The sequence below is a fragment of the Bombina bombina genome, chromosome 9, assembly GCF_027579735.1.
Source record: "Bombina bombina isolate aBomBom1 chromosome 9, aBomBom1.pri, whole genome shotgun sequence".
NCBI classification, from domain to species: domain Eukaryota; kingdom Metazoa; phylum Chordata; class Amphibia; order Anura; family Bombinatoridae; genus Bombina; species Bombina bombina.
This window is the reverse complement of record NC_069507.1, coordinates 231579205-231591980: the sequence shown is the minus strand read 5'-3', so window position 1 is coordinate 231591980 and position 12776 is coordinate 231579205. Positions and strand designations below refer to the sequence as shown.

Here is a 12776-nt window from a genome sequence, read left to right as displayed (position 1 = left end):
TCTTAAAAGGGAAACTAAACCCATATTTTTCCTTTCATGATTTGGATAGAGCATGCAATTTTTAGGAACTTTCTAATTTACTCCTATTATCAATTTTTCTTTATTCTCTTGGTATCTTGGTATTCAGCACCGCTTGCTGATTGGTGGTTAAATGTAGCCACCAATCGGCAAATGCTATCCAGAAGGCTGAACCAAAAATGGGCTGGCTTCTAAGCTTTCATTCCTGCTTTTTCAAATAAAGATACCAAGAGAAAGAAGAAAAAATGGTAATAGGAGTAAAATGGAAAGTTGCTTAAAATGGTGTGCTCTATCTGATTTATGAAAGGAAAAAAAATGTGGTTTTAGTATCCCTTTAACCTCTTGTGAAACTATTGGAACCCCCTGATTTAGACAGTTTAATGTGTCTAAAGTTTATTTTTATACAGTTGTTAAAGAAATATAGAGAAGCATAATGATAAGGAAAACATTTTATAACAGGTGCTACTATCCTAACTCTAAAACATATCACACAAGTTACATGTTGGTCTTACCTGTATATTAGCACATGCTGGCAATCCATTGTGAGTGGGGATTTCATTGCTAATGTGCAATGTATCAAAGCCAGTTTCCTTAATTTTGTTTTTGGATATATTTGGTGTTGATAATGTTGTGGTATGTAGTGGGGATTCTGGTTGTAATCTTACATCAGTTCCATTTCCAAAGGCCTCTATTGAATTTCCTGGAAGGGGCAATAGCAATTAATTAACACAGAAAAGAAAAAGAAAAATGTAGAGATTTCTATCTATATATCTATCTATCTATCTATCTATCTATCTATCTACAGGGAGTGCAGAATTATTAGGCAAATGAGTATTTTGACCACATCATCCTCTTTATGCATGTTGTCTTACTCCAAGCTGTATAGGCTCGAAAGCCTACTACCAATTAAGCATATTAGGTGATGTGCATCTCTGTAATGAGAAGGGGTGTGGTCTAATGACATCAACACCCTATATCAGGTGCGCATAATTATTAGGCAACTTCCTTTCCTTTGGCAAAATGGGTCAAAAGAAGGACTTGACAGGCTCAGAAAAGTCAAAAATAGTGAGATATCTTGCAGAGGGATGCAGCACTCTTAAAATTGCAAAGCTTCTGAAGCGTGATCATCGTACAATCAAGCGTTTCATTCAAAATAGTCAACAGGGTCGCAAGAAGCGTGTGGAAAAACCAAGGCACAAAATAACTGCCCATGAACTGAGAAAAGTCAAGCGTGCAGCTGCCAAGATGCCACTTGCCACCAGTTTGGCCATATTTCAGAGCTGCAACATCACTGGAGTGCCCAAAAGCACAAGGTGTGCAATACTCAGAGACATGGCCAATGTAAGAAAGGCTGAAAGACGACCACCACTGAACAAGACACACAAGCTGAAACGTCAAGACTGGGCCAAGAAATATCTCAAGACTGATTTTTCTAAGGTTTTATGGACTGATGAAATGAGAGTGAGCCTTGATGGGCCAGATGGATGGGCTTGTGGCTGGATTGGTAAAGGGCAGAGAGCTCCAGTCCGACTCAGACGCCAGCAAGGTGGAGGTGGAGTACTGGTTTGGGCTGGTATCATCAAAGATGAGCTTGTGGGGCCTTTTCGGGTTGAGGATGGAGTCAAGCTCAACTCCCAGTCCTACTGCCAGTTTCTGGAAGACACCTTCTTCAAGCAGTGGTACAGGAAGAAGTCTGCATCCTTCAAGAAAAACATGATTTTCATGCAGGACAATGCTCCATCACATGCGTCCAAGTACTCCACAGCGTGACTGTCAAGAAAGGGTATAAAAGAAGAAAATCTAATGACATGGCCTCCTTGTTCACCTGATCTGAACCCCATTGAGAACCTGTGGTCCATCATCAAATGTGAGATTTACAAGGAGGGAAAACAGTACACCTCTCTGAACAGTGTCTGGGAGGCTGTGGTTGCTGCTGCACGCAATGTTGATGGTGAACAGATCAAAACACTGACAGAATCCATGGATGGCAGGCTTTTGAGTGTCCTTGCAAAGAAAGGTGGCTATATTGGTCACTGATTTGTTTTTGTTTTGTTTTTGAATGTCAGAAATGTATATTTGTGAATGTTGAGATGTTATATTGGTTTCACTGGTAAAAATAAATAATTGAAATGGGTATATATTTGTTTTTTCTTAAGTTGCCTAATAATTATGCTCAGTAATAGTCACCTGCACACACAGATATCCCCCTAAAATAGCTATAACTAAAAACAAACTAAAAACTACTCCCAAAACTATTCAGCTTTGATATTAATGAGTTTTTTTGGTTCATTGAGAACATGGTTGTTGTTCAATAATAAAATTAATCCTCAAAAATACAACTTGCCTAATAATTCTGCACTCCCTGTATCTATCTGTCTGTCTGTCTTTCAAAAATAAATTATTTGTGCATAAAGAGATTCACAATATATTATGATTAACAAAACAAAGAAACTCTAAACACCAGAACTTCAAATTCATATTGGGACAATCTCCATAGCCCTAATGGAGATTTGGTGATTGATTGGACCATGCTTAACCGAAAAACAAAAACTCATGAACCCAGAGTCTATATTTTTTGTATATATTTTCTTACCTCATTCACATATGTCATTAATTCCCCATAGGATGTTTTATAAGATTTAGCATTTTTAGGACAATATTTAGCAAATCTTTGTAAACATTGCATGCAAATTTCATTTCTGGCTTAAATGTGTAATGAGATTTTTTTTTTTTTAAAGGGACATAAAAGTCAAAATTAAACTTTAATGATTCAGAAATAACAGTGTTTCTTAAAGGTACAGTTTACCCAAAAATATTCTCCCTTTTATTTTGTTCCCAGTGATCCATTTTACCTTCTAGAGTACATTAAATTGTTTACAAGTAGCGCCTTTATCCTTATTTCAGAATTTAAAATAGATGAGGCTAAAGCCTGTGGTATTCCCACCTATATTGAAAGTTTCTATACTTAAAGTGATGGTAAATTTCAGACTATAAGAATGTTGCAATGAAACATATATTAGTTTGCAAGTAAAACCACATAATTATTTTTTTTTAAGTGTATATATTTAAAAAAAAAAAAAAGATTTATAATCCTAATTGGTATTGTCTGTTTCTCCGCCCCCTTCAATTCCTCTTTTAGCTGGGCTGTGATGTATAGAGCAGTCCCACCCACTCTCTACATAGGCTTTCTATGGGCTTTAAAGGGGTTGGACTTCCAGATTGTCATATGACACACATATTGATTGGATGTTCACTAGAATTGTCATTTAAAAACAAAAAACAAAAAAGAGTTCATCCATGTGGGCCGGCTTAGCATTGTAATAGAAGCATTACCATGTGCACTAATTTAACCCTTTCACAGATGGATTTAAAAAAAAAAAGTACACATATACTTTTTTAATGGCAAAGATTACATTTATGGCATTTGATTATTTAAGGTTTACCATCACTTTAAGTACAGGCTATTGACAAGCTATGTCATGAAAGCCAGCAGAAGAAATTACACTCCCACTGGAGTGTAGAAGAGAGAACTAATAAAATGTTAAGTTTCTATAGTATTGATCTTTGGTTTACCGATAAGGACGCACGAGTGTGTACACAAAGTGATAAAATAATGAGATTTGATTTTACCCACAACCTCAACATTTTAATAGGTTGTGCTTTCTAGCACACAACCAAAAAATTTCTTATACACAAATAAACCTGAAAATTCAATTTCTCATACATTTTATACCCTGCAGCTGGTATAACAAGTCATTGGAAAGTACCCCAAACAGGCCAGATTTTCATTGATTGAACTAGAGCACAGGTGAATTAATCAGCTAATTGGTGAGTGCAGGTAAGTAACCATGGTTACTGATCTGCTGATGATTTCACCTGTGCTCTAGTTAAGATATCCTTAAAATCTAGCCTGTTAGGTTTACTTGAGGACTGGAGTTGAGAAACACAGATATAGAACATGCAATTTATAAACAACCTTCCAGTATACTTTTATTATGAGATTTACTTTCTTCTCATATTATACTATGTTGAAGAGCATATCTAGGTAGACTCAGGAGCAGTAATGCTCTGCTGGGAGCAAGCTACTTGTACATAAATCTCTTTTCATTATCTCACCAATAGTGCTCAGGTAGGTCCCAGCAGTGCATAGCTCTAATTTAGCTATGTATTTAAAGGGACATTATACACTAGATTTTTCTTTTGCTTAAATGTTTTGTAGATGATCCATTTATATTGCCTATAAAGCTTTTTTTTTTTTTTTTTTTTTTTTAAATATATAGTTTTGCTTATTTTTAAATAACATTGCACTGATTTTCAGACTCCTAACCAGGCCCCACATTTTTAGAAGAATACTGATGTATACCTACTCCAGCTTGCTCCTGTTTGTGTAAAGAGTCTTTTCATATGCAGAGGAAGGGAGAGGGGGTGTGTGTCTGCTATTTTTGCTCTAGAAGCACTTTCAATGGGTGTTCCAGCTAACCTTTTCAACAGAACTAAACTGGGAGCTTCTAAGTCCGTTTTTTTTAATGGTTTTATACTGGATTTTTAGATCAGTATCTGTGCATATTATTCTTTATAGTAGTGTCTATTAAATGCAGTTATATGAAAATGTGTGTATACTGTCCCTTTAACCTATTTACAGGGGTTTAACAACTAGTTATATATATCAGTAGTGCGATAATAAAATGCACTAAAACATTAGATTTTTTTTATATATACATTTTTGTCCCTATAAAATAGAAGGTAGTAGGTTCCTTTAAACAAGATGCCAACTAATACTTCCTAACTAATAATGCTAGCATTTGGGTAGTTAGCACTCCCCTGGCACTGTCATTTTGTAAATACTAAAGTGGCCCATTTGATGTTAATGGTCCATATGCTAAATCATTTCTCTAAATCATGGTATAAAAATGAGAGTAATAAAGACATAATCTGAACATTGCTCGTTCAGGGATCCCTGAACTGATATACAAACTCCAATCTTATATTCTGTAATGAAATTGCTTTATTGTTCATAAGCTGGATAAAGAAAAGAAAAAAAAAAGAAAGAAAATAGAAAACTAGCCCAAAAAAGGGAATTACTTTCCTTTGTAGAGTCTAAACCATCTGCATAATTATTGCAACAAAGTAAATGATAAAAGTTTACATTGCAAAAGTTGAAAAGATTACAGCAATTTCAAAGGGAATGTGTTCATAGCTGAAGTAAATTACCTGTGTTCTATTTCCTTTCACTCCTCCTTTGGTAAATGAATAGAAAACTGTTTTAATCAGGTCTTCAGGGAATTTTAGGGATTTCAGATTTATAGTTCAGGAAATCAAAACTGAATGTACTGTATGTTAATTTCTCACTGTGAACTAGCAGTGATTTGTAGCTACAATTTAACCCTTGCCATCTCTAAGGGGCATATACAGATGTTTCTTTTTTCAATATGTTGTTCAGAGCTTGTATTCTCCTGATTACAATATCATGCACTGCATCAAAGGGAAGTGCTAATGGAAAAATAACAGGCATTGATTATTTAATTGTTTGCCATAGTGAGCTTAGATAACTATGGGCTTGATCAAAATCTTTCTGATTTTTGATTCTGATAGAAATTTAAAAATTAAAACAATCAGTTGGAAAGTGTTTAGAAAATGGATTGTGATTGCTTAAAAGCAGCAAAAAATTTGGTTCATCCAAAATCTTTTGGAAGGAAAAATGTATTTTCCATAATATTCATCTGCTGCACTATTCTGTATTAATTTTGTTTTAAACGAAAGGAATACTGAATATTTGTGGAATATTTACATAAAATGTTTCTTTGCTACAGGTGAACAAGGTTAACCAATGGCTATACCTCTATTACGCTAGAGAGCTGCACTAATCCCGACCGTGCTTCACAGAGCCCACGGGATGCGCTGATAGAAGGCCCAGTGTGGTGGATACCAGGGTCTCCGCGAAAGGGCCTTCTCCTTTAATGCAGGCTCTAGGATTCTATGGCTCTCTGTAGAAGTGTCGGGATTAGCACAGCTCTTCAGCTCGCTACAGGTAAATATTTAACCCCTAAATGTAATTTAAAGAAAACAAACTGATGAATTTCGTCAGTATTTCTTCATTTTCTTCAAATTTAGTTGGTGCATTTGTTCAGATATTTCGTTTTATTAAAACAAAATTAAAATCTGTGTTTTCTTTACAAAATGACATTAAAAAAGCAAATGCACAAGCCTAGTGATCATTGAGAAGAGGACTGTCTCCTATTTCTTCGATGACCTGATAATGGTTTTCTGTCCAAAAAAAACACAATAGAAAAACAATGATTGCTATTGACTCGAACTTGAAAAGTACTTATAGGCAGTTGTAATAAGAAGAAAAAGGTTTGACGATTAAACCCAATGGGATAAGTACATAGGCAAGCCCTACAGCTTGCAAACAGGTCAGCCTTTTTTTTGATGGGTACAAGCAAATGCTTCTGCTGTTTGGTTCACCAACTGGGCCCTGCTCTCAAATTACAAAGCTTGCAGCTCTTAAGCTGGACTTTACATATGTGTTCAACCCATTTTCAGGGGTTAAATACAGTTATATTGGATTCTCTCACAATTTAAGGCATATGATGTTTGAAATAGACTCCTAGTATTGTAATGCGATTAGACACAACATTTGGCAAATTCCTTGAGATACATCATTTACAGCCATACAGACTCTTGGGGTAATTTGCTGTAAACTGTGACTGTACATTCAAAATAGCAGAATTTGCCCCTCATTAGATTAAAACTCTCTATAGTATCACATCAAAATAGAGAGGACAGAGTCTTCTTTAGAACCTGCCCAAATGAGTTCCATAACGAACAATAACATTACTTTGATGTATGCTATGCTTTTTGGCACCGGATCAAACTCTTCGGCATAGAGAGAAATCAGGCAAAATCTTTGGGGGCTTTTTTTATAATTATATTACATTGCTATGTACTGTATGGGTCTCTCTTTCTCACCTAGAACTCAGACAGCTCTCAAGCAAAAAAATGGCTTTTAAAAAAAAATTATTTGAGGGACCTTCCATTACTGACAACAAGACTTCTCCCCAGAGCGGAGAGCGTTAGATCATCGAATCCATAGTGTTTCAAAGTTCAAAAGCCTTTTTAAAAGGGACATAAAAGCCAAAATTAAACTTTCATGATTCAGATAGAACATGTGATTAAAAACAATATATTTATAACACAATTAAATTAGTTTTTTTTTTTTGTAAGTGCCTACTCTTTCTTAATCATTAAATTTTAATTATGACTTCAATGTCTCTTCAATATGGAAACTCCATTGTATAACCCAGAAACATATTTATATTGTATACAGCCATAAGCAACTGAAACTTACAATCTCTCACTTCTGCTCCAATTTATTTTCAGCAAATGATTGCAAATTAGCTCTGTACAGACTTACAGCCCGAGTCGGACATTTAAAAGTAGGAAGGGGTATTTTATGTATGAGTTGGTTCTAGTTACATTTCTAAAGCCCTCCACCCAGGTCATGTATGTAAGTGCCTAAAGGCATTTGTGGTTTCCTTTTTTATGGGCTTTACAGAATATAACTTCTAATTGGCTGCTAATTTGCCACCTTTATCATAATACAGCTTTAACAGCAACATGACAGCTGTACTAATGCATATTACTAGAATGCATTAAAGCTATCAGCTATCTTAATTAAAGGGACATTGTACACTAGATTTTTCTTTGCATAAATGTTTTGTAGATTATCCATTTTTTTATCTCATCTGAGTGTGTTTTTGTAAAAATAGTTTTGTTTATTTTTAAAAAAACATTGTGCTGATTTTAAGACTCCTCACCAAACCCCAAGGTTTTAGATACAAACTGATGTATACAGACTTTAGACTACTAGTTCTGTTTGTATAACGAATCGGTGCATATGCCGGGGAGAGGGGGGTTCTGCTATCAGCCCCTTTCAGTGGGTGTCCCAGAATATACATAACATTTTGTGTAAAGCTAAGCACTAACACTATAACATAATGTTTTGTATAAAGCTAAGCACTAGCACTATAACATAATGTTTTGTGTAAAGCTAAACACTAGCACTATGTCATAATGTTTTGCGTAAAGCTAAACACTAGCACTATATCATAATGTTTTGTATAAAGCTAAGCACTAGCACTATAACATAATGTTTGTATAAAGGTAAGCACTAGCACTATAACATAATGTTTTATGTAAAGCTAAGTACTAGTACTATAACATAACGTTTTGGTTAAAGCTAAGCACTATAACATAATGTTTTGTGTAAAGCTAAGTACTAGCACTATTACATAATGTTTTGTGTAAAGCTAAGCACTAGCACTATAACATAATGTTTTGTGTAAAGCTAAGCACTAGCACTATAACATAAAGTTTTGTATAGAGCTAAGCACTAGCACTGTAACATATTGTTTTGTTTAGAGCTAAGCAATAGCACTATAACATAATGTTTTGCGTAAAGCTAAGCACTAACACTATAGCATAATGTTTTGTGAAAAGCTAAGCACTAGCACTATAACATAAAGTTTTGTTTAAAGCTAAGCACTATCACTATAACATAAAGTTTTGTTTAAAGCTAAGCACTAGAATTATAACATAATGTTTTGTGTAGAGCTAAGCACTAGCTCTATAACAAAGTTTTGTTTAAAGCTAAGCACTAGCACTATAACAAAGTTTTGTGTAAAGCTAAGCACAAGCACTATAACATAACGTTTTGCATAAAGCTAAGCACTAGCACTATAACATAATGCTTTGCGTAAAGCTAAGCACTAGCACTATAACATAATGTTTTGCGTAAAGCTAAGCACTAGCACTATAACATAATGTATTGGTTAAGTCTATGCACTAGCACTATAACATAAAGTTTTGTGTAAAGCTAAGCACTATCACTATAACATAAAGTTTTGTTTAAAGCTAAGCACTAGAATTATAACATAATGTTTTGTGTAGAGCTAAGCACTAGCTCTATAACAAAGTTTTGTTTAAAGCTAAGCACTAGCACTGTAACAAAGTTTTGTGTAAAGCTAAGCACAAGCACTATAACATAATGTTTTGCATAAAGCTAAGCACTAGCACTATAACATAATGTTTTGTATAAAGCTAAGCACTAGCACTATAATATGACGCTTTGTATAAAGCTAAGCACTAGCACTATAACATAATGTTTTGTGTAAAGCTAAGCACTAGAACTGTAACATAATGTTTTGTGTAAAGCTAAGCACTAGCACTATAACATAATGTTTTGTGTAAAGATAAGCACTAGCACTATAACATAATGTTTTGTGTAAAGCTAAGCACTAGCACTATAACATAATGTTTTGTGTAAAGCTAAGCACTAGCGATATAACATAATGTTTTGTTTAGGGCTAAGCCCTAGCACTATAACATAATGTTTTGTGTAAAGCTAAGCACTAACACTATAACATAATGTTTTGTGTAAAGCTAAGCACTAGCACTATAACATGTTTTGTGTAAAGCTAAGCACTAGCACTATAACATAATGTTTTGTTTAAAGCTAAGCACTAGCACTATACCATAATGTTTTGTTTGAATTTAAGCACTAGCACTATAAGATAATGTTAAGTGTAAAGCTAAGCACTAGCACTATAACATAATGTTTTGTGTAAAGCTGAGCACTAGCACTATAACATAATGTTTTGTTTAAAGCTAAGCTCTAGCACTATAACAATATTTGTTTAAAGATAATCACTAGCACTATAACATAATGTTTTGAGTAAAGCTTATCACTAGCACTATAAGATAATATTTTATATAATGCTAAGCACTAGCACTATAACAATGTTTTGTTTAAAGCCAAGCACTAGCACTATAACAATGTTTTGTTTAAAGCTAATCACTAGCACTATAACATAAAGTTTTGTGTAAAGCTAAGCACTATCACTATAACATAAAGTTTTGTTTAAAGCTAAGCACTAGAATTATAACATAATGTTTTGTGTAGAGCTAAGCACTAGCTCTATAACAAAGTTTTGTTTAAAGCTAAGCACTAGCACTGTAACAAAGTTTTGTGTAAAGCTAAGCACAAGCACTATAACATAATGTTTTGTATAAAGCTAAGCACTAGCACTATAATATAACGCTTTGTATAAAGCTAAGCACTAGCACTATAACATAATGTTTTGTGTAAAGCTAAGCACTAGCAATATAACATAATGTTTTGTTTAGGGCTAAGCCCTAGCACTATAACATAATGTTTTGTGTAAAGCTAAGCACTAACACTATAACATAATGTTTTGTGTAAAGCTAAGCACTAGCACTATAACATAATGTTTTGTATAAAGCTAAGCACTAGCACTATAACATAATGTTTTGTGTAAAGCTAAGCACTAGCACTATAGCATAATGTTTTGTGTAAAGCTAAGCACTAGCACTATAACATAATGTTTTGTTTAAAGCTAAGCACTAGCACTATACCATAATGTTTTGTTTGAATTTAAGCACTAGCACTATAAGATAATGTTATGTGTAAAGCTAAGCACTAGCACTATAACATAATGTTTTGTGTAAAGCTGAGCACTAGCACTATAACATAATGTTTTGTTTAAAGCTAAGCTCTAGCACTATAACAATATTTGTTTAAAGATAATCACTAGCACTATAACATAATGTTTTGTGTAAAGCTTATCACTAGCACTATAAGATAATGTTTTTTATAATGCTAAGTACTAGCACTATAACAATGTTTTGTTTAAAGCTAAGCACTAGCACTATAACAATGTTTATTTTAAAGCTAATCACTAGCACTATAACATAATGTTTTGTGCAAAGCTAAGCACTAGCACTATAACATAATGTTTTGTGTAAAGCTAAGCACTAGCACTATAACATAAAGTTTTGTTTAAAGCTAAGCACTAGCACTATAACATAATGATTTGTGTAAAGCTAAGCACTAGCACTATAACATAATGTTTTGTGTAAAGCTAAGCACTAGCACTATAACATAAAGTTTTGTTTAAAGCTAAGCACTAGCACTATAACATAATGTTTTGTTTAAAGCTAAGCACTAGCACTATAGCATAATGTTTTGTTTAAAACCAAGCACAAGCAAAATAACATAATGTTTTGTGTAAAGCTAAGCACTAGCGCTATAGCATAATGTTTTGTGTAAAGCTAAGCACTAGCACTATAACATAATGTTTTGTGTAAAGCTAAGCACAAGCACTATAACATAATGTTTTGCATAAAGCTAAGCACTAGCACTATAACATAATGTTTTGCGTAAAGCTAAGCACTAGCACTATAACATAATGTTTTGCGTAAAGCTAAGCACTAGCACTATAACATAATGTATTGGTTAAGTCTATGCACTAGCACTATAACATAAAGTTTTGTGTAAAGCTAAGCACTATCACTATAACATAAAGTTTTGTTTAAAGCTAAGCACTAGAATTATAGCATAATGTTTTGTGTAGAGCTAAGCACTAGCACTGTAACAAAGTTTTGTTTAAAGCTAAGCACTAGCACTGTAACAAAGTTTTGTGTAAAGCTAAGCACAAGCACTATAACATAATGTTTTGTGTAAAGCTAAGCACTAGAACTATAACATAATGTTTTGTGTAAAGCTAAGCACTAGCGATATAATATAATGTTTTGTTTAGGGCTAAGCCCTAGCACTATAACATAATGTTTTGTGTAAAGCTAAGAACTAACACTATAACATAATGTTTTGTGTAAAGCTAAGCACTAGCACTATAACATAATGTTTTGTATAAAGCTAAGCACTAGCACTATAACATAATGTTTTGTGTAAAGCTAAGCACTAGCACTATAACATAATGTTTTGTTTAAAGCTAAGCACTAGCACTATACCATAATGTTTTGTTTGAATTTAAGCACTAGCACTATAAGATAATGTTGTGTGAAAAGCTAAGCACTAGCACTATAACATAATGTTTTGTGTAAAGCTGAGCACGAGCACTATAACATAATGTTTTGTTTAACGCTAAGCTCTAGCACTATAACAATATTTGTTTAAAGATAATCACTAGCACTATAACAAAATGTTTTATATAATGCTAAGCACTAGCACTATAACAATGTTTTGTTTAAAGCTAAGTACTAGCACTATAACAATGTTTTGTTTTAAGCTAATCACTAGCACTATAACATAATGTTTTGTGTAAAGCTAAGCATTAGCACTATAACATAATGATTTGTGTAAAGCTAAACACTAGCACTATAACAATGTTTTGTGTAAAGCTAAGCAATAGCACTATAACATAAAGTTTTGTTTAAAGCTAAGCACTAGCACTATAACATAATGTTTTGTGTAAAGCAAAGCACTAGCACTATAACAATGTTTTGTTTAAAGCTAAGCACTAGCATTATAAGATAATGTTTTATGTAAAGCTAAGCACTAGTACTATAACATACAGTTTTGTTTAAAGCTAAGCACTAACACTATAACATAATGTTTTATGTAAAGCTAAGTCACTAGCACTATAACATAATGTTTTGTGTAAAGCTAAGCACTAGCACTATAACATAATGTTTTGTGTAAAGCTAAGTCACTAGCACTATAACATAATGTTTTGTGTAAAGCTAAGTCACTAGCACTATAACATAATGTTTTGTGTAAAGCTAAGTACTAGCACTATGACATAATGTTTTGTGCAAAGCTAAGCACTAGCACTATAACATAATGTTTTGTGTAGAGCTAAGCACTAGCATTATAACATAATGTTTTGTATAAACCTAAGCACTAGCACTGAAACATATTGTTTTGTTTAGAGCTAAGC

The 12776-nt window shown here is 33.4% G+C and overlaps 1 protein-coding gene across 3 annotated transcripts in view; it reads right to left on the bottom strand.

Annotated features, from left to right (window-relative positions):
* The window catches only part of GFRA1 (GDNF family receptor alpha 1), a 244736-nt gene that overhangs the window by 18241 nt on the left and 213719 nt on the right, over positions 1-12776 (bottom strand). For all 3 annotated transcript variants that reach the window (XM_053692686.1, XM_053692688.1, XM_053692687.1), the window contains exon 7: positions 531-718. In XM_053692686.1, the coding sequence (XP_053548661.1) occupies positions 531-718 (188 nt within the window). The remainder of the gene's footprint in view (positions 1-530; positions 719-12776) is intronic.